Raw genomic sequence first — 22,213 nt, 5'->3', positions numbered from 1 at the left:
TAGGCAGACCGCTTCCATAAAAATGGAGAATCTATAGAGAGAAAGCCCTGCCTCCTGCTGTTTGCTTAGAAATTCTAGGGACAATTAGGAGGCCTGCGTCTTGTGACCGTAGCGTACGTATAGGTATGTACGAGGACCACAACCGGAAAGATAGGTAGGAGCAAAGCCCAGTAAGCGCTTATAGAGGTTAACAGTAAAACCTTGAAATCAGCCTTGCCTTAACAGAAGCCAGTGTAGGGAAGCTAGCACTGAGTAATAATGATCAAATTTCTTGTTCTAGTCAGGGATTCTAGCAGCCGTATTTAGCACTAACTGAAGTTTATTTAGTGCTTTATCCGGTAGCCGGAAAGTAGAGCATTTGCAGTAGTCTAACTAGAAGTCACACAAGATGCATGGATAATATTTTCTGCCATCATTTTTGGACAGAAAATAATCTGATTTTGCAATGTTACGTACGATGGAAAAAAAGCTGTCACTTGAAACAGTGCTTGATATGGTTCAGTCAAAGAGATGATCAGAGGTCATCAGGGTCAAGAGTAACGCCGAGGTCCTTCACAGTTTTATTTGAGACGACTTTACAACCATCAAGATTAATTGTCAGATTTAACAGAAGATCTCTTTGTTTCTTGGGACCTAGAACAAGCATCTCTGTTTTGTCCGAGTTTAAAAGTAGAAAGTTTGCAGCCATCCACTTCCTTATGTCTGAAACACAGGCTTCTAGCGAGGGCAATTTTGGGGCTTCACCATGTTTCATTGAAATGTACACCAATCAAAGTGAAGCACTACCAGTGCCCAAGATGCTTTCTTCGCATGTGTGCCAGCGAGTTCATCAAAGCCTCGCTGATGCAAAGAAACATTCCTTGGGACATAATACAGTATCAGAGCACTTGCTCAGTTGCAGTCAAGGCCCTGTCATAGGATATTTATCTGGGCTACCACCTAAAGAAAAGTAAGGTAATAGCTGTTAGCCTTTTCCCACCTGTCTTTGGAGTCTCAGCTGTGGAAGTCGTGATTCTGTTGCTCTAGCTGTGTAAATATAACATTTTTGGAGTAGAGCACTTTTGCAGGGTGAAAAGGCCTCTCCTTTCTGCTCCCTCTCTTTTCACTACTCTTTCCTCCATGACCACAGAGTTAATACCCTGCCTATAAGGTGTTGATCTTAGCTGCCCTCCAGATTCATACTGATTTGACCTGTCAGTTTCTGGTCCTGATTAAGCCAAGCAAATAGCCTCACCTGTCTCTGATGTTGGTCTGTGTAGGATGCTGGCTGGCTGTCAGACTGGAGTCCATTGCTTGCCTCATTAGGCTGTCAGTCAAGGACAATGTTTTCTCTGTCTGATTTCGTAGTAGCTGAATGAATATACTGTAGATTAAGATATCTTATATACCATAGGCCTCTGCTGTTTTGACAAACCAACCCTTGTTTTTCTGCAGAATTCTGATTTGGTAGAAAAGGAATGGTTAATTGTTGATGAAGGGGACATGGGGTATCTAAAGCATTCCCCTGCTACTCAAAAGGAGCACACATAGTACTGTGTATAGGACTACGTCTGAGGGTCTTATAGGTTCACTGTCAGCCCGTGGCTCATTATGAAAATATATTGTACTTACTTGCTTATACACAGTAACATCTTAAAAAGGAAGCGTGAAATGTAGAATATTTATTGGAGATGCTTTTTAACTCTCTGGGATCGCGGGACGCTTGCGTCCCAACAGCCTGTTAAAATGTAGAGCGCCAGATTAAAAAAAAAATCTATAAAATCAAACTTTATTAAATTACACATATAAGATACCAAATTAAAGCTACACTCGTTGTGAATCCAGCCAACATGTCAGATTTCAAAAAGGCTTTTCGGCGAAAGCATAAGATGCTATTATCTGATGATAGCACAATGTCAACAAAGAGAGTGTAGCATATTTCAACCATGCCGGCGCTACTCAAAACGCAGAAATAAAATATAAAACATGAATTACCTTTGACGAGATTCTTTTGTTGGCACTCCAATATGTCCCATAAACATCACAAATGGTCCTTTAGTTCGATTAATTCCGTCCATATATATCCAAATTGTCCATTTATTTGGCGCCGTTGTACCAGGAAAAACAGCCTTCAATTTGCGCAAAATCACGACAAAATATCTAAAAAATTACCTCTAAACTTTGCCAAAACATTTCAAAGTACTTTTGTAATACAACTTAGGTATTTGTAAACGTTAATAATCGATCAAATTGAAGACGGGTCAATCTTTTTCAATACAGGATATCAACAAACTCACGTACTTTTCAAGTCTTGCTCAACTCTCACACAAACACCCGATGTCACTCCACTTCCGGGTCAATATCTTTCTCATTTTACTAATGAAAAACCTTAACCTTTTTCCATACAATGGCGACATCTAGTGGAAGCAGTAAAAACTGCGTGGATATGATTGAATTCTGGTTGCCATTGAATACCCATTGAACATACAGGAACTTAACAATAAAAAAGTTAGTCCTCAGGGTTTTGACTGCTATATAAGTTCTGTTATACTTACAGATATGATTCAAACAGTTTTAGAAACTTCAGAGTGTTTTCTATCCAAATCTACTAATAATATGCATATCTTATATTCTGGGGATGAGTAGCACGAAGTTGAAATTGCGCACGCTATTTTTCCCTAAGTGAAAACTCTGCACCCTATCCTCAAGAAGTTTTAATCCAAGACAAGGCTTAATCTCTTTCCCAGAAAATGTGTATTAGCCCAATGTTTACAAGGCCAAAGGCTAAATTGACTCTCTGGCAATCTCACACAGGTTACATGCACAGCACAGCTGTAGCTACAGGCACTCACCGTATGGATGTTTGCGGAGACAGGGGATCTAGTTTGCATTGATGATACTCTTCAACCTCTAAACAGCTCAAATCCAATAGCCTACAAAAACATGAGGAGATCGTCTCAACAGAATTTCATTAGCACTAGTTTCCAAAAGCTAGATGGAGGTCATTCTTTTTTCGTAGTTATGGGGTTTTTCCAATTAACATTATGTGACACCTTCTGTTACTATAAAGTTGCTCAACATAACAGCTGGCCGACATCTGTGACAGACATCTGTAAAATGTTATTATTTTCATTTTATTTAAAATATACTTGTAACGTTCGTTCTCCTCCTCGTCTGAGGAGGAGCATGGATCGGACCAAAACGCAGCTTGGGTAGAATACATATTTGATTTATTAAAGAAAGACGAAGACGGAAAAACTCTTAACAAACTACAAAACAATAAACGACGTAAACAGACCTGAACGTGAGAACTTACAGACAACGAAGAACGCACGAACAGGAACAAACAAACGAACGAACGAACGAACGAACGAACGAACGAACGAACGAACGAACGAACGAACACGAAACAGTCCCGTGTGGTACAAACACTGACACAGGAACAATCACCCACAAACAAACAGTGTGAASAGCCTACCTTAATATGGTTCTCAATCAGAGGAAACGTAAAACACCTGCCCCTGATTGAGAACTATATCAGGCTAATTGAAAAGAACCCAACATAGAAACACATAACATAGAATGCCCCCCCAGCTCACGTCCTGACCATACTAAACAAAGAAAATAAAGGAAATAAGGTCAGGAACGTGACAGTACTGTACCTTGCATATCTCTTCTTTACCATAACCCCAAAACATGTTTTGCAGGAACATGAAAAGTTATCCAGGCTATGTTTCGATTTCCAAGAGCAGAACCAATAGGCTAGTAAATCCAGAAAATGTCATGTTTGTATACACTAAAGGTGCTTGGACCAACCACTTTGAATATTTTCACTCAAGGATTTGAATTCCTTTAAAATAGATAGTATAGACATGATGGCTATTTGCATGTGGAAACTTGACTGCACCTTTAAAGGGCAACTCCACAACTTTTCAACCTTATTTTCATCGTCGCCAGCACAATACCAGTGTCAACATACACCACATGACCAAAAGTATGTGGTCACCTGCTCGTTGAACAGGTTTCCCACTAGATGTTGGAACATTGCTGCGGGGACTTGCTTACATTCAGCCACAAGAGCATTAGCGAGGTCGGCACTGATGTTGGGCGATTAGGCCTGGCTCGCAGCCGGCATTCCAATTCATCCCAAAGGTCTTCGATGGGGTTGAGGTCAATCAATCAAATTTATTTATAACCCTTCTTACATCAGCTGATGTCACAAAGTGCTGTACAGAAACCCAGCCTAAAACCCCAAACAGCAAGCAATGCAGGTGTAGAAGCACGGTGGCTTGGAAAAACTCCTTAGAAAGGCCATAACCTAGGAAGAAACCTAGAGAGGAACCAGGCTATGAGGGGTGGCCAGTCCTCTTCTGGCTGTGCCGGGGGGAGATTATAACAGAACATGGCCAAGATGTTCAAATGTTCATAGATGACCAGCAGGGTCAAATAATAATAATCACAGTGGTTGTCGAGGGTGCAACAGGTCAGCACCTCAGGAGTAAATGCCAGTTGGCTTTTCATAGCCGATCATTCAGAGTATCTCTACCGCTCCTGCTGTCTCTAGAGAGTTGAAAACAGCAGGTCTGAGACAGGTAGCACATCCGGTGAACAGGTCAGGGTTCCAAAGCCGCAGGCAGAACAGTTGAAACTGGAGCAGCAGCACAGCCAGGTGGACTGGGGACAGCAAGTAGTCATCAGGCCAGGTAGTCCTGAGGCATGGTGCTAGGGCTCAGGTCCTCCGAGAGAAAGAAAGAAAGAAAGAATTAGAGAGAGCATACTTAAATTCACACAGGACACCGGATAAGACAGGAGAAATACTCCAGATAACAGACTGACCCTAGCCCCCGGCACATAAACTACTGCAGCATAAATACTGGAGGCTGAGACAGGAGGGGTTGGGAGACACTGTGGTCCCATCCGGCGATACCCCCAGACAGGGCCAAACAGGCAGGATATAACCCCACCCACTTTGCCAAAGCACATCCCCCACAGCAATAGAGGGATATCTTCACCCACCAACTTACCATCCTGAGACAAGGCCGAGTATAGCCCACAAAGATCTCCGCCACGGCACAACCCAAGGGGGGGCGCCAACCCGGACAGGAAGATCACGTCAGTGAATCAACCCACTCAAGTGACGCACCCCTCCTAGGGACGGCATGGAAGAGCACAAGTAAGCCAGTGACTCAGCCCCTGTAATAGGGTTAGAGACAGAGAATCCCAGTGGAAAGAGGGGAACCGGCCAGGCAGAGACAGCAAGAGCGGTTCGTTGCTCCAGTGCCTTTCCGTTCACCTTCACACACCTGGGCCAGGCTACACTCAATCATAGGAACTACTGAAGAGATGAGTTCAATAAAGATATAAAGGTTGAGACCGAGTCTACGTCTCTCACATGGGTAGGCAGACCATTCCATAAAAATGGAGCTCTATAGGAGAAAGCCCTGCCTCCAGCTGTTTGCTTAGAAATTCTAGGGAGAGTAAGGAGGCCTGCCATCTTGTRACCGTAGCATACGTGTAGGTATGTACGGCAGGACAAAATCGGAAAGATAGGTAGGAACAAGCCCATGTAATGCTTTGTAGGTTAGCAGTAAAACCTTGAAATCAGCCCTTGCCTTAACAGGAAGCCAGTGTAGGGAGGCTAGCACTGGAGTAATATGATCAAATTTTGGGGTTCTAGTCAAGATTCTAGCAGCCGTGTTTAGCACTAACTGTCCAGAGTAACGCTGAGGTCCTTCACAGCTTTATTTGAGACGACTGTACAAGCATCAAGATTAATTGTCAGATTCAACAGAAGATCTCTTTGTTTCTTGGGAATTAGAACAAGCATCGCTATTTTGTCTGAGTTTAAAAGTAGAAAATTTGCAGCCATCCACTTCCTTATGTCTTATGCCCTTATGTCATAGACTTCCAGCAAGGGCAATTTTGGGGTTTCACCATGTTTCATCGAAATCTACAGCTGTGTGTCCTTCGCATAGCAGTGAAAGTTAACATTATGTTTCCGAATGACATCACCGAGAGGTAAAATATATAGTTAAAAACAATAGTGGTTCTAAAACRGAACCTTGAGGAACACCGAAATTTACAGTTGATTTGTCAGAGGACAAACCATTCACAGAGACAAATGTATATCTTTTCCGACAGATAAGATCTAAACCAGGCCAGAACTTGTCCGTGTAGACCAATTTGGGTTTCCAATCTCTCCAAAATAATGTGGTGATCGATGGTATCAAAAGCAGCACTAAGGTCTAGGAGCACGAGGACAGATGCAGAGCCTCGGTCTGACGCCATTAAAAGGTCATTTACCACCACAAGTGCAGTCTCAGTGCTATGATGGGGTCTAAAACCAGACTGAAGCGTTTTGTATACATTGTTTGTCTTCAGGAAGGCAGTGAATTGCTGCGCAACAGCTTTTTCTAAAATGTTTGAGAGGAATGGGAGATTCGATATAAGCAGATRGTTTTTATATTTTCTGGGCCAAGGTTTGGCTTTTTCAAGAGAAGCTTTATTACTGTCACTTTTAGTGAGTTTGGTACACATCCGGTGGATAGAGAGCCGTTTATTATGTTCAACATAGGAGGGCCAAGCACAGGAAGTAGCTCTTTCAGTAGTTGGAATAGGGTCCAGTATGCAGCTTGAAGGTTTAGAGGCCATGATTATTTTCATCAATGTGTCAAGAGATATAGTACTAAAACACTTGAGTGTCTCCCTTGATCCTAGGTCCTGGCAGAGTTGTGCAGACTCAGGACAACTGAGCTTTGGAGGAATACGCAGATTTAAAGAGGAGTCCGTAATTTGCTTTCTAACGATCATGATCTTTTMCTTCATGGAATTATCACTGCTGTGAAAGCCATGAGGTCAGGGCTCTGTGCAGGCCAGTCAAGTTCTTCCACACCGATCTCGACAAATAATTTTGTGCACAGGGGCATTGTCATGCTGAAACAGGAAAGGGCCTTCCCCAAACTGTTGCAACAAAGTTGGAAGCACAGAATAGTCTAGAATGCCATTGTATGGTACAGCATTAAGATTTCCTTTCACTGGAAGTAATGGGTTCTAGCCCGAACCATGAAAAACAGCCCGGGACCATTATTCCTCTTCCACCAAACTTTACAGTTGGCACTATGCATTCAGACAAGTAGCTTTCTCCTGGCATCCGCCAAACCCAGATTTGTCCGTAGGTCTGCCAGTGGTGAATCACGCTTCACCACTCCAGAGAATGCGTTTCCACTGCTCCAGAGTCCAATGGAGGCAAGTTTTACACAACTCCAGCCGACACTTGGCATTGTGCATGGGGATCTTAGGCCCGTGTGCAATTTTATACAGCTGTCAGCAACGGGTGTGGTTGAAATAGCTGAATCCACTAATTTGAAGGGGTGCCCACATACTTTTGTATATAAAGTGTATGTGAATAATTCTGCCCGATGATATCATCAAAACTTTGAACCTTTTAAAAACTGGGATTTTCAAACACTATGAGATCTGCAGTGATGCGGGTGTAACAGTATTGCTTCCGTCCCTCTCCTCGCCTCTACCTGGGCTCGAACCAGGGACYGTCTGMACACATCGACAACAGCCACCCTCGAAGCACTATTGATGTAAAAAAAATGTATCACTAGCCACTTTAAAACAATGCCACTTAATATAATGTTTACATACCCTACATTACTCATCTCATATGTATATACTGTACTCGATACCATCTACTGCATCTTGCCTATGCCATTCTGTACCATCACTCATTCATATATTTTTATGTACATATTCTTCATCCCTTTACACTTGTGTGTATAAGGTAGTTGTTGTGAAATTGTTAGGTTAGATTACTCGTTGGTTATTACTGCATTGTCGGAACTAGAAGCACAAGCATTTCGCTACACTGGCATTAACATCTGCTAACCATGTGTATGTGACAAATAAAATTTGATTTGATTTGACCCATTGCTCCACAAAAGCCGCGGCCCTTGCAGGGCAAGGGGAACAACTACTTCAAGGTCTCAGACCGAGTGACGTCACCAATTGAAACGCTATTAGCGCGCACCCCACTAACTAGCTAGCCAATTTCACATCTGTTACATGGGGAGCAAGAAAATATAAACTAGTTGCAGGTTTTGAAATTCACCGTTTTTTACTTTTAATGCTACCCTGTGATGTCACAGAGAAACATTTTTTAAAGACTTTTCTTCCTATCTTTTTAACCACAGATCATAAAAAAACCACTGTTTTCACATATGTAGACACTGGTTTGGTGCTGGAGATTATGAACATAAGGTTGAAAAGTGGCGGAATTGCCCTTTAATAATGCTGTTATAACAAAACATTTGTCAAACTCCTGCCATCTGTTTTGTTTGAACACTGTAAGATACTGTACTTTGACATTAGGCTACATTACTTGATCTTAGGATGTTATAGTTAGTTACATGTCAACGTGTAAAGTTGGTTGTTAAATAAAATTGCTGCATTTATAGAATACCTAATTAGTTTCCAATTTATTGGGTAGGACTCCCAGTTCCCTTTCACTGAACTTCTGTAATAAGGATACATGCATTCCTCTCGCGGACTCAAGACGCCCCGGGGCTGCGTCGRCGCGGTTCAAGTCTATAAAGAAGGYTGAGCAACGAAACAAACGTTGAATAGTAAATGGTTGGCTGTGCAACCTTTTGGAGACTGGGTCTTGATCTTGGTGACGGACTTCTCGTGCGGTTGCTCGCTTTGTTTTCTTTAGGAGAGAATGAGGCACTCCTCGGGATACATGACTTCACTATCAGCTCAGGTGAACCATTGTTGATAATAAGTAACATTCTCGTGGATGAATCCCTGAGTTTAAGGAACTTTTGAATGGCATGGTTCACAGTGAAATTATTTAACATCTGAAAACAAAAGGAATACATCTTCATTTGTTTCTATGGATTCACTGTTTGGTCAGGTAATATCATTATTACTTATTTCACACCATTAATGATCTTCTTGTAGCCTATGCTGCTGAACTAGCTATGAACATAAATAATAACTGTTTTGACAATGCACACAGATCCCTTTTAATTTGGACATGGTAAATCATTCAGGAAATTTACAGTGAACAACTATTAGTATTTTTTTACAAAATGGGTGAAAGTAGGGGGAAATAATTGGTTGCCTGGTCAAACGTTACACTCCATGTAATTAGTCGTTACATACACTGTTCATTTTAATAAGTCTTTTTTAGAAGAACCATACATGTTTTTTGTTTTACCAATAATGAGTGCACATGTATTGGGCTGAATTAGTATGATTTCATTTCGATTTTAAACCTGAAATTGTTTTCAACTCTCTCATTCATCAATGTCTTTGGGTGCGTTCGTAAATTGCCTCCAGTGTGTCAGAGTGGAGTAAATTCAGAGCGTTGTCAGATTGTCTGTTCATAAATTCAGAGGCTTCGCTCTCGGAGTGTTCAGAGCGCACACTGGACGCTCTGGCGGAGGAGTAGGGTTGATCCGAGCGTTCTGACCTCACGACAGCAGTCAAGCACCAAAGCTAACTGGCTAAAGTTGGCTAGCTTGCTTGCTACTTCCAGACAAAATGAGAGAACACCTCACTCTTACCATTTTACTCGCCCTAGCAGAGTTGATTAGCCTGTTTTCATGTTATCTGGAGCGTTAGTGACTGCAACTGTGCTGCTTGCAACATTTAATAACGTATTTTTTTCCCGACGTTTACTGACACCGGTCATATTCAACGGGTGTTGCACGTTTGTAAATTAATCAGTTATTCTGTGCTCTGGCACACAGACGAGAGGGCTCTGAAATCGGAGTAGATAGACAGAGTGAATTTACAAACGCACCCTTTGTTAGACATTTTTGTTTTAGATTAGAAAAGCCAACGGAACAAGGACTACAAAAGCACCCTACAAAACTGGATGTAGCCTATGTCATGTTTGGCAAGGCAGGGATATTCCCCTTGTGTGTGTGTTTCTCATTAACAATGGTAAGGTATCTCTGCTACAAATCAATCCGAAATCATTGCTAGATCGATTCTGAGTAACTCATGAGAACACACATTATACAGACTAGGCACAGTATAGGATTTTATGTATACCTCATTTTGGAAGAAGTATTGTGACTCTGTTCTGTTATTCTGCATTGAAGGGTGTGAAGAAGAAGGAAAAAAGTGATTTGATTGGCATCGTGTAGCTACTGCATAGGGACTACGCCTATGGGTCTGCTATCATGATAGAGCACCTTTCACAGAACGTGTGCTATGTCACTGTCAGACACGGTCAAGTTTTGAAGGAGCACCTTTCACAAGAACTGTCTTGACTTGTCCTGCATTCTCAGTTTGCGGAGTACCATGAGAGGGACACTGTTTGGCATTTGTCTACAATAGGCTTTTTATAGGACACTAGCTAGGTTTCCATTCAATTCACGACAATTGGCAACAGAATATTCTAATATCCGAATAAAAACAATAGCCTATGCGCATTTTCCCACCAGAGATGTTTCCATAAAATGAATTTGTTGCGAAAAAAGCTGTGCGTGATGACGTAGTGCACATTAAAACAACTTTTGCGGTTAAACACCCATTTACCAAAATATAAAATACAAGCTAAATGTGTTTCCATCGCATTTTCAACTCTACTGGTGGTTTTGTCCCCCCACAACAACAAAAAATKTATATAGCGAATGTGCCTTGTCTTGGTATGTGCGCTCTAGCGAACAGCTCCCAGATAGACCTACAGTCCGGGTAGAYTACCTACATGATGCAATTATTTATGGAGAAGAGCGAGATTATTTTTATTTGTCAAATGGTAGCCAAGCACGATCATCATGTCACCAGAATAAGACTATCGATATTTATTGGAAAGGAACATCAAGCTCATCACCTTCCACTTTCACCACYATGTGAAGTTCATCATCTGTTGCCTAATAAACTGCATGCTTTCCCAACCCGATTCCTAGTGGAAAGACATCACACCATGTCATCGGTACCTCCAAGTTTATTTCGATATGATGGTTATTTTATCAATATTTGCGCATAAAAGCGTTTACACAGACATTTCTTGCATAATTAACGTCACCAACTCAAAAAGTTACCAATTTATCTCGCTTTTTTTTTGTGTCCACATTTGGACATTTTATGACACATTTTAAGCCATCSGGCCTGTCATGACATTTTTTATCCAACATATACAGTGCATTCGGAAAGTATTCAGACAGACCCCTTGACYTTTTTCAAATTTTGTTTCATTACAGCCTTATTCTAAAATGGATTAAATCGTTTCCCCCCCTCATCAATCTACACACAATACCACATAGAGACAAAGCAAAAACAGGTTTTTAGAAATTGTTGCAAATTTATTTTTAAAAAATTAAAAAGTGAAAGGGGAAATATTACATTTACATAAGTATTAAAATCTCTTTGGGCTAGACATGCCGGTAGCGCCCCACCTCCACAACATCTGGTGAAATTGCAGAGCGCGAAATTCAAAATAAAAAAGCCGCAATATTAAACATTCATGAAAATACAAGTGTCATACATAATTTAAAAGCTCAACTTCTTGTTAATCAAGCCGCTTTGTCAGATTTCAAAAAGGCTTTACGGCGAAAGCATACCATGCGATTATCTGAGGACAGTGCCCCGCGTACAAAAGCATTAAAAACATTTTCCCGAAAGTCAGAAATAGCGATAAAATAAATAATTTACCTTTGAAGATCTTCCTCTGTTTGCAATCCTAAGGGTCCCAGCTACATAACAAATGGTTGTTTTGTTCGATAAAGTCCTTCTTTATATCCTAAAAAAGTAAGTTTAGTTGGCGCGCTTGATTCAGTAATCCACCTGTTCCCCTCGTTCAAAATGCATACAAGGGAATCCCAAAAGTTCCCAAAAGTCCAAACAAGTCAAACAACGTTTCTAATCAATCCTCAGGTACCCTAATATGTAAATAAATGATAACATTTAAGACGTAGAATAGTGTGTTTAATACCAGAGATAAATAACGAAGTGTGGAACACTACAGTCAAAATGAGAGCCACCTATAAAAACTACAAATTCTATCTAATTTTTCAAAAAACAAGCCTGGAATCCTTTCTAAAGACTGTTGATATCTAGTGGAAGCCATAGGAATTGCAATCTGGGAGGTATTCCTTTGAATCTCCCAGAAACAAGGATTTGAATGGGCTGTGACCTCAACAAAATAAAAAAATCCGTATGGATTCTCCTCAGATTTTCGCCTGGAAAATCAGTTCTGTTATACTCTCAGCCATTATTGTAACAGTTTTAGAAACTTCAGAGTGTTTTCTATACAATACTACCAACATATGCATATCCTAGCTTCTGGGCCTGAGTAACAGGCAGTTTACTTTGGGCACCTCCGAATACTGCCCCCTATTCCGAAGAAGTTAAGACCCTCAGTGACATTCAGAGACTTGTCCTGAAGCCACTCCTGTGTTGTCTTAGCTGTGTGCTTAGGTTCATTGTCCTGCTGGAAGGTGAACCTTTGCCCCAGTTTGAGGTCCTAAGCGCTCTGAAGCAGGTTTTCATCAAAGATCTCTCTGTACTTTGCTCCGTTCATCTTTACCTTGATCCTGACTAGTCTCCCAGTCCCTGCCACTGAAAAACATCCCCACATCATGATGCTGCCACCACCATGTTCACCGTAGGGCTGGAGCCAGGTTTCCTCCAGACGCTTGGTATTCAGGCCAAAGGGTTCAAACTTGGTTACATCAGACCAGATAATCTTGTTTCTCATGGTCTCCAAGCGGGCTGTCAAGTGCCTTTTACTCAGGAGTGACTTCCGTCTGGCCACTCTACCATAAAGACCAGATTGGTGGAGTGCTGCAGTGATGGTTGTCCTTCTGGAAGGTTCTCCCATCTCCAGAGAGGATCAGAGTGACCATCGAGTTCTTGGTCACCTCCCTGACCAAGCTCTTCTCCCTCTATTGCTCAGTTTGGCTGGGCGGCCAGCTCTAGGAATAGTCTTGGTGGTTCCAAGCTTCTTTCATTTTAGAATGATGGAGGCCACTGTATTCTTGGGGACCTTCAATAATACAGAAATCATTTTTTTTGGTACCCTTCCCCAGATCTGTGCCTCGACACAATCCTGTCTCGGAGCTCTACGAACAATTTCTTCGACCTCATGGCTTGTTTTTTTCTCTGACAGGGGATGTTTGTGCCTTTCCAAATCATGTCCAATGAAGTTGTAGAAACATCTCAAGGATGATCAATGAAAACAGGGTGCACCTGAGCTCAATTTTGAGTCTCATAGCAAAGGGTCTGAATACTTACGTAAATAAGGTATTTCTGTTTTTTGTTTTTTATAAATTAGCAAAAATTGCTTTGTCATTATGAGGTATTGTTTATAGATTGATGTGGAAAATGTTGTATTTAATCAATTTTAGAATAAGGCTGTAACGTAACAAAATGTGGGAAAAGTCAAGGGGTCTGAATATTTTCCGAATGCACTGTACTTTTCTTGCATAATAAGGTTGGATGGAAACCTGGTTTATGACAGAAAAAAAATCTTTACATAATGCAGGATAATATTTATTGTTGTTAGGTTATAACAGAATACTGAATGAGTTTTCATTTCACCAGTAAACTTTGTATTTATTCTATGTATCATAGGCTATTGGTTAAGTTTGGTTATGATAGTACTATATATTAGTGAGGTTAGGAGTTCTTCCAGGTCAACTGGTCAGTATATTAATCATAACACCTTTCCTATTTTCAGTGCCCTCTCATTCTGAGGACCCCGATGACTACCTGAGGCCAGTGATGTTGGCCATGCAGCACTACAACTCCTCAGGCCTGGCTGCCCCCAATCTCCTCCCCAACCAGACCTGGGGGGTGGAGGGGGTGCCGGCCATGGCCTGGAGGGCAAACATCACCACAGAGAGGCCCATGTCTCCCCCCAGTAACCCCACTGCAGCTGGCCTCTCTATGACCCTGGGCATCCTGTCCAACATCGTGGCCCTGGTCATCCTGGCGAAAGCCTACGCCCGTCTGCGCCGCCGCTCCAAGGCCACCTTCCTGCTCTTCGCCAGTTCCCTGGTGGCCACAGACTTTGCCGGCCACATCATCCCCGGTGCCCTGGTGTTGAGGCTGTACTCAGCTGGGGCTGCGACTGGGCCCTTAGCTCGCGCTGCCACCGATGCCCCCTGCCAGTTCCTAGGGGGTAGCATGGTGTTCTTCGGCTTGTGYCCATTGTTCCTGGGCTGTGCCATGGCTGCTGAGCGCTGCCTGGGTGTCACACAGCCCCTGCTCCATGCCTCACTGGTCACCACGGCTCGCACCAAGATGGCACTAGCTCTCATCTGGCTGCTGGCTCTGTGTGTGGCCTTCCTGCCCTTCTTCAGGCTGGGGGCCTACACCTACCAGTACCCCTGGACCTGGTGCTTCATCAGGGTCCTGGGAGAGACTCGGGAGACGGACGTGGCCTTTGTCATGCTGTTCTCTGGACTGGGCCTGGCCTCTCTGACTGTGGCCCTGGTGTGTAATACCATCAGTGGGGTCACGCTGGTGCTTGCCAGACTGCGTAAGAAGTGTAAGACCTGCTACCGTCGCTCAGCCAAGTCCCATGACATTGAGATGGTGGCCCAGCTGGTGGGCATTATGATCACTTCTTGCATCTGCTGGAGCCCCCTGCTGGTGAGTTGGAAAAGTTCAGTTCACTGAAGCTTACAATTCTGCATGAATTAGGGTAGGGGTCAAAACTATCTTTATTGTGTTCCATTCGGGAATTAAGGTCTCTTTTCAATCCTTATCATGGAAATTCAGCGCTACAGCGTGATTGAAAGGCAATGCTCCCACGTTAGCTGCTACTGCATCCACGGTAAACACTTCGTACGTCTGCTCAATCGGGAAATCCCACATGAAAAAAGACTAGTATACTATGGTATAAATCAGGGCTCTCCCAACACTGTTCCTGGAAAGCTGCCTTCTTGTAGGTTTTTGCTCCAAATCCCAATCTAGCGCACCTGATTCTAATAAGTATCTGGTTGATAAACTGAATCAGGTTAGTTACAACTGGTGTTGGAGTGAAAACCTACGGGAGTGTCGCTCTCCAGGAGCTGGGTTGGAGAGCCCTGGTTTAAATACTATAGTATTCACTGTAGTATTCACTGTAGTGCTTTGCAAGACATTCATGTAGTACTTACTATGGTGTTTTTGTTTTATTATCTTTGACATTGAAGTAGAGGCTTTCTCCTTCATGAAACCTACTAAATGAGCACAAATTCAATAACCTGTAAGTCAATCAGCCAGCCTGAAATCTTAACAAATAATTCAACACTTCTGCTATTTTCTATTACATAATATCTTCTATACTTGGCATGTAGGTTTCTCACTTATGGGTGGCACAAATTGGGATATGGGGGAGGGGAATGGGCAGGGTATATGCAAATTTAAATACTGTCATCTTTACTATAGTAAAAAAGGTTTGTGTTTGTGCGGACTGTAGTGTTTTTGCGGACATTACTGTAGTATTTACTACAATGTTCTTTTGCGGATCATACTGTAATATTAACTGTAGTATTCTACAGTATACTACAACATTCTATAGTAAGTACTACACATGATTGAGGGATACTACCATGTGTAGTATAGTATTCAACAGTATACTACAGTTTACTATAGAATTCTATAGTAAACTGTAGTAATTTTTCATGTGTGTTACATTTACATTTCTATTGCGCTTCAGCAATACAGATTGAATAGAGCCTGTGGGAAAAGTTACAGGTGAGAAGAGGGGGGGATGAATGAGCCAATTGGAAGCTGGGGATGATTACTTGACCATTATGGTATGAGGGCCAGATTGGAAATGTAGCCAGGACACCGAGGTTAACACCACTACTCTTAAGATAAGTGCATTGGGATCTTTAGTGACCACAGAGAGTCGGGACACCTGTTTAACGTCTCACCCAAAAGACGGCACCCTGCACAGGGAAATGTCCCCAATCACTGCCCTGGGATTCCAGAGCATCTGGTCGCCCATCCAGGGCCAACCAGGACCGACCCACCCTGTTAAGCTTCAGAGACAAACCAGTCGTGAGATGCAGGGTGGTAAAAGCATAACATAATATTGTAAAAATGCTCAGCTAACAAAAGTAATTTATCTCCAAGATATTCTGCCCCATAAACTCAAAGGCCTGAAATAATATAGAAAATCTCTGCTAACAATCCAGTAATATTTCATCCTCTTTTTGTACACCTTCTGAAATAGACACTTTCCAGTTCCCAGTCATAAACACTATGATTCAGAATACTGCACCTAAAACAGATGGATAGACATGGTGCACTGCACCAAGGGTATAAATGAATAGTCATGGTGGACCCTTGCATTGACTAGATGGAATAAATTATAAATTATTTAAGGGAATGCCATTATGAAGGGCTTGAATAACAGATTTCAGATTGGGTGACATTGAAAATGTTACAGCTTCTCTCCTTTTCCAGTCTTCTGGGAAAGAGGAATATTAGCCAGAGCTAAAATAATTTCATACAAACACATGATGATGGTTTGATGATTTTTWAAATCAAGGATATTTTTTTTTACAATTACAATACTAAGAATTTTGTATAAACTGTTAATATGTCATATCAATTATTCAGGTCCAATTTAAAAGTAACCATTCATTTTGACACATACTGTGAGAAGTGAAAGAGGACAGACTATAAACCATGCTTCAAATTATGGCGGCCTGTTACTTGTCATCACTAGGTCTGTTAAAACTTAAGAGTAGCCTTGAGCACCCCCCACCCCCCCTCCTGTTCCTCCTCCCAAAAAGTATGCATTGTTCTTTATTTAGAACATTATGTCAAATCAAATGTATTTATAAAGCCCTTCTTACATCAGCTGATATCTCAAAGTGCTGTACAGAAACCCAGCCTAAAACCCCAAACAGCAAGCAATGCAGGTGTAGAAGCATGTTATGTGCATTAAAAATGTCTATTAATGGTTTTCTCACCTGGAAGACGTTAAGCTAATTAATGTCAGTAGTTGACCTGTTGATTTGCACAATACTGCACAAAAGTTGGGCCCAAATATAATTACTGATGTGTGAACTAAATAGGAACAGCTTAGCATACATTTATTACTGTTGGGGAGATGTAAGAACCATTACAGAGGCATTGTTTGTGCTTAAAATCTCTTAATAAGCTGTGGCCAATTGTTATAAAAAATGTAAATAAGATTTATCAGGCTACAATTTTGAGCCTGTGATTTCTAACATCAGTAAAGCTATTCATAGGAAGACGTTGTGAAGATGCATTTTGACTGCTCCATTTATTAATTTTTTTAACATGTGGCAATCTACAGTGTCAGGTAATGTAGATAAATTACTAGTAGTGTATGCAGATTGATGCAAATATATATACACCAGCTGAACATATCTATATCCTGCACAACCACTGTAAAACTAACCTAGGTATCTGTGTTACTTGCAGATCTTTGGCCTGATGTCAGTCACACGGTCCTATAGTGGTTCCATAGGCAATGACCAGGACACATACAGGAGGTTGATGGTGATGGGCGTCCGGCTGGCCTCCTGGAACCAGATCCTGGACCCCTGGGTCTACATCTTGCTGCGCCGGGCCGTGCTGAGGAAGATCTATCGCATCACCAAGAGCCGGGCCAGCTTCAAGAACAGCACCTTCCGCCATTGGGACATCAGCTCCTTCCAGAACTCTGAGAAAATAAACACTGTCAACAGGATCTGAGGGAGAAGAAAAGACACAGACAGAAAGAGACTGGCATCTTATCATGGTCCTTTGTTGTTCTTGGTGCTTTATTTACCACCCAACTCAACATGCTGGATTGAGGAGAAGACTGAACATCCAGCAGTAGGATCTAACAGCAGTGTTGGTGTATCACACAAAAGGAAATACCTATTGCCTATAAGACATATATTCCTTTATTGAGAACTGTGTGGGTCTGCCTGACTGTGAAAGTCTATGGGGTTTGGGATTGAAATCATCATCCTCCAGATCTTGGATCTCTTTCAGATTGATTTGATTGGCCAGTAAGACCTGCTTTTGACTGCTGTGTGGAGAAGTCTCATCATTTTATGGGAAACAGCCAAGCCAGACTATACTCAAACAAATTAAATGTCATAAATGGATTTATAACAAAAAAATCTGACCAAGTAAGGACAGTATGCCTCACCTGGATACTGGAGACATAGCACAGATAATTCTGCCCAAGGAGAAAGGTTTGTTGTAAGTGTCTAATAGGTCACGCAACATGAGTCTTTCTCTGTGTACATAACAGTACATGAAAGGAAGCTGCCTATAAGATATCAACAACAAACATCTCAAATTATATATACATGTGTGTGTGTGTGTGTTACTGTCAGTGTTTTTTGGAGTTCATACTTTGTTTGTTTGTGGAAATGTCAAAGTGCACTTTGACACGTCATGAAGTCAGTGGCACTATGCCAAAGCAAAGTAAAGGCTGTGCTTTTACCTGTGCTTGAAGATGTGAAAGACATATAGTATGTGTCAAACTTGTAATGCTATTGACGTGTGAATTGTGTGTGTGTATTTATTGCTTATATTGTTTCCCCAATTGTCTGGGGACCTAAATTAAGCTAAGTGTTGCAAAAGCTATAGAATTTAATGTTGTTTAATAAAGTTTAAATTGCCGGTTAACCTTTTTTACTGAAAAACATATATGATTTTATTTTTCTTTTAAAAAAAGTATCCAAGCCCCCGTCCCCGCAGGAGGTCTTTTGCCTTTTGATAGGCCGTCATTGTAAATAATAATTTGTTCTTAACAGACTTGCCTAGTTAAATAAAAATAAAATAAACCACAAAATGGCCTGTCAGGGTCATAGCACTATGGTGCTAATCCCAGGAGAGAACAGAGGTGTGGAAAATGTCCTCTGACAGGGGAAGTAGAACAGAAATTATCTCAGTATAGGTATGAATTGATACAAGTTTTAATTTCTCCATCAATTGCAATGGTTGTAATGAATGTCAATTATTACTGAGTAAAGTGGTCTGTAATGGCTCATATTGATGAACTACCACAAATAATGTCCTGCAATACACACAACGCCTTACAATTACATTAATTTTCTCTGGAGTTTATGGAATTCTATGAATTTAGGTTTGCTTGTATAGTAGTAGGTAACAGTACAAAAGACAATGACACAAGTACACAAATGGAGTCTTATACCCTGACGCGAGCGTTGCAAAATGAATTTAGGAGAGATGACTAGAGATGACTAGAAATGATTCGGTTGACCGTTTTTATGTGTGGATTAGTTGTCGGAGTAGAGGACCTTGTGCATTTCAGGTAAAATAACAACTCAATGTTTATATCCCAGGACAAATTAGCTAGCAACAGCAAGCTAGCTAAATAGGACCAAATTAGCTAGCAAGTGCAAGCTAATTGCCATAAATGTTTATGCTTTTCGATCTGTCCCCAAATTCATGTCATTGGTTCAGAGTTGTTTTGATATTTTAACCTGCGTGTCGTGATCGCGTTTGGTGTAGGGCAGGGGTCGGGAACCTTTTTGACTAAGAGAGCCATGAAAGCAAAAAATTTGGAAATTTATTCAGTGAGGCCAATATATATATTTTAAAAGTGAATTCAACTAAATGTCAGTATAATAAGCTTCTGAATTTATTCTTATATACAATTAATGATATAGTTGAATACAATACTCTACCATTATGCGAACTGTCTGGTGCTGGCATTGGAATTTGCAACATAACGTGCTTGGTACATTTTTATTTAGTCTAATTAGATTTGGTTACTGGTAGATAATATACTACAAACCCAGTCTTAAATCGATCGGACTAATGTCGTGTGAGGTCGCTCTGGCATTGCGAATCTGCGCTTAAAGTGAGTCTCGATTAGTGATGTGGGGACTTGATTGTTTTTAAGATGTGAGATGTAACCCTGTCGTTCACATGCTTACGTAGATCGTAAAGACACTGCACCAGCGGTGGGCGTCCATCATAGGTGCAATACAGCGTGAAAAATCTAGACTCACGACGCTGTGACAGTGAACGTGTTAGGTGTGAATATAGATGAGCAGGAAAGAGCGGACGTTCTGCAAGCATATTTGAAGAAAATCGTTAGAACTGCCACAGACCAGTCTCGCTAATGAAGTTTTTTACCTGTCAACATGCTGTCTAGATCCTCATCGACGCCAAGTCCGGCTGTTTGTCGTTGTGTCATATTCAAATCTCCAAATCAAGTCGAAGTGCCGCTACATTCGACCGTTTCATCGATGTAATTTTGTCCATTGCAAATTAGACACACCGCAGACCTGCTCTCTCCCAAAGGCGAAATCTTTCGGTCCATTGTCCATGAAATGCCGATACTCATCATCTCTTATTTCGCATCTTCTTCGTCGAAGGGTTAGCTTTGAGCTAAAGACGAGCAGACATGATTCAAAAGGAGGCGTTTACCTGTTTTACCTAGCAACGGCCAACGTAGGCCAGTATCATTTAATTAAAATAATGGACAATTGCTCCTGCAGCCCTGAACAGGACATGAGCAGTGAAAAATCGATGGATGGATTAAAACAAGGAGTTGTAGCGATGAGACAAGATAGTAATTACTAGCGATTGGATACCACGAAAATTGGGGAGAAAAGGGGATACATTTTATTTAAAAAAWWAAAAATAAAAAAAAAGTGAGAATATTTTGTTTTATCTGCGAGCCAGATGCAATCATCAAAAGAGCCACACCTGGCTCGGGAGCCATAGGTTCCCGACCCCTGGTGTAGGGGGACAAAATAAATGTATGCACGATGGTGCACGTGCGCAGCCGTTTTGGTTCCGTGTTAGATCTTTGCTCGTGTCTAAAGTGCAACAGTGCTTTCACAGGATTAGATTTGTTGCTGACAGTTACACAAAAATGACAAAAACAATTACAAACAATGCTTCTTCATGAAAGAAAATAAAGAACACGTAGCCACTGCATTCAAACATAAACAGTAAATATTTTAGAAACACAAATATAATGAACAAAAATATAAACGCAACATGTAAAGTGTTGGTCCCATGTTTCATAAGCGGAAATAAAAGATCACAGAAATGTTCCATATGCACAAAAGGCTTATTTCTTTCAAATTTTGTGCACAAATTTGTTTACATGCCTGTTAGTGAGTGTTTCTCTTTCGCCAAGATAATACATCCACCTAACAGGTCTGGAAAATCAAGAAGCTGATTAAATAGCATGATCATTACACGTGTGCTGGGGACAATAAAAGGCCTCTCTAAAACGTGCAGTTTTGTAACACAACACAATGCCACAGATATCTCAAGATTTGAGGAAGCATGCAGTTGGCATGCTGACTGCAGGAATGTCCACCAGAGCTGTTGCCAGAAAATGTCATATTTATTTCTCTACCATAGCCAGCCGCCTCCAACTTCATTTTAGAGAATTTGGCAGGATGTCCAACTGGCCTCACAACCGCAGACCACATGTTTGGCGTCGTGTGGGCGAGCGGTTTGCTAATCTCAATGCTGTGAACAGAGTGCCCAATGTTAGCGCTGGTGTTATATTATGGGCAGGCATAAGCTACGGACAACCAACACAATTGCATTTTATCGATGGCAATTTGCACAGAGATACCGTGACAAGATCCTGAGGTCCATTGTCATCAAATCAAATTGCATTGGTCACATACACATATGTATCAGATGTTATTGCGGGTGTAGCGAAATGCTTGTGTTATCTAACAATTCACAACAATACACACAAATCTAAAGTAAAAGAATGGAGTTAAGAAATATATAAATATTAGGACTAGCAATGTCGGAGTGGTATTGCCTAAAATACGGTAGAATAGAATACAGTAAATACATATGAAATGAGTAAAGCAGTACGTAAACATTAAAGCAGTATGACATGCCATTCGTCCGCCGCCATCATCTCATGTTTCAACATGATAATGCACAGCCCCATGTCGGAAGGATCTGTACACAATTCCTGGAAGCTGCAAATTTCCCAGTTCGCCTGCATACTCACCAGACATTGAGCATGTTGAAAGATGCTCTGGATCGACGTGTACGACAGCGTATTCCAGTTCCCGCCAATTTCCAGCAACTTCTCACAGCCATTGAAGAGGAGAGGGACAACATTCCACAGGCCACAATCAACAGCATGATCAACTCTATGCATGAGCCAAATGGTTGTCACACCAGATACTGAATGGTTTTCTGATCCATGCCATACCCTTTTTTTCAAGGTGTCTGTGACCAAAAAATGCATATCTGTTTTCCCAGTCATGTGAAATCCATAGATTAG

General features: G+C 41.4%; 1 protein-coding gene and 1 long non-coding RNA gene across 2 annotated transcripts; one reads left to right on the top strand and one right to left on the bottom strand.

Annotated features, from left to right (window-relative positions):
• The first annotated feature begins 8,606 nt into the window (after positions 1-8,606).
• On the top strand, positions 8,607-18,594 carry LOC112069393 (prostaglandin E2 receptor EP1 subtype). The gene is made up of 3 exons (XM_024136722.2): positions 8,607-8,899; positions 13,679-14,595; positions 17,392-18,594. Exons 2-3 carry the CDS (start codon positions 13,723-13,725, stop codon positions 17,662-17,664), a joined length of 1,146 nt encoding a protein of 381 aa, XP_023992490.1. The 5' UTR covers positions 8,607-8,899; positions 13,679-13,722; the 3' UTR covers positions 17,665-18,594.
• On the bottom strand, positions 16,459-22,118 carry LOC139024097 (uncharacterized). The gene is made up of 2 exons (XR_011475324.1): positions 21,935-22,118; positions 16,459-17,632 (listed from the first exon to the last, which is right to left on the bottom strand). It is a non-coding gene; the product is annotated as an uncharacterized lncRNA (long non-coding RNA).
• Between the last annotated feature and the right edge of the window lie 95 nt (positions 22,119-22,213).

This window comes from Salvelinus sp. IW2-2015, unplaced genomic scaffold (genome assembly GCF_002910315.2).
Source record: "Salvelinus sp. IW2-2015 unplaced genomic scaffold, ASM291031v2 Un_scaffold998, whole genome shotgun sequence".
Taxonomy (NCBI): Eukaryota; Metazoa; Chordata; class Actinopteri; order Salmoniformes; family Salmonidae; genus Salvelinus; species Salvelinus sp. IW2-2015.
This window is presented reverse-complemented; position numbering and strand designations above follow the sequence as displayed.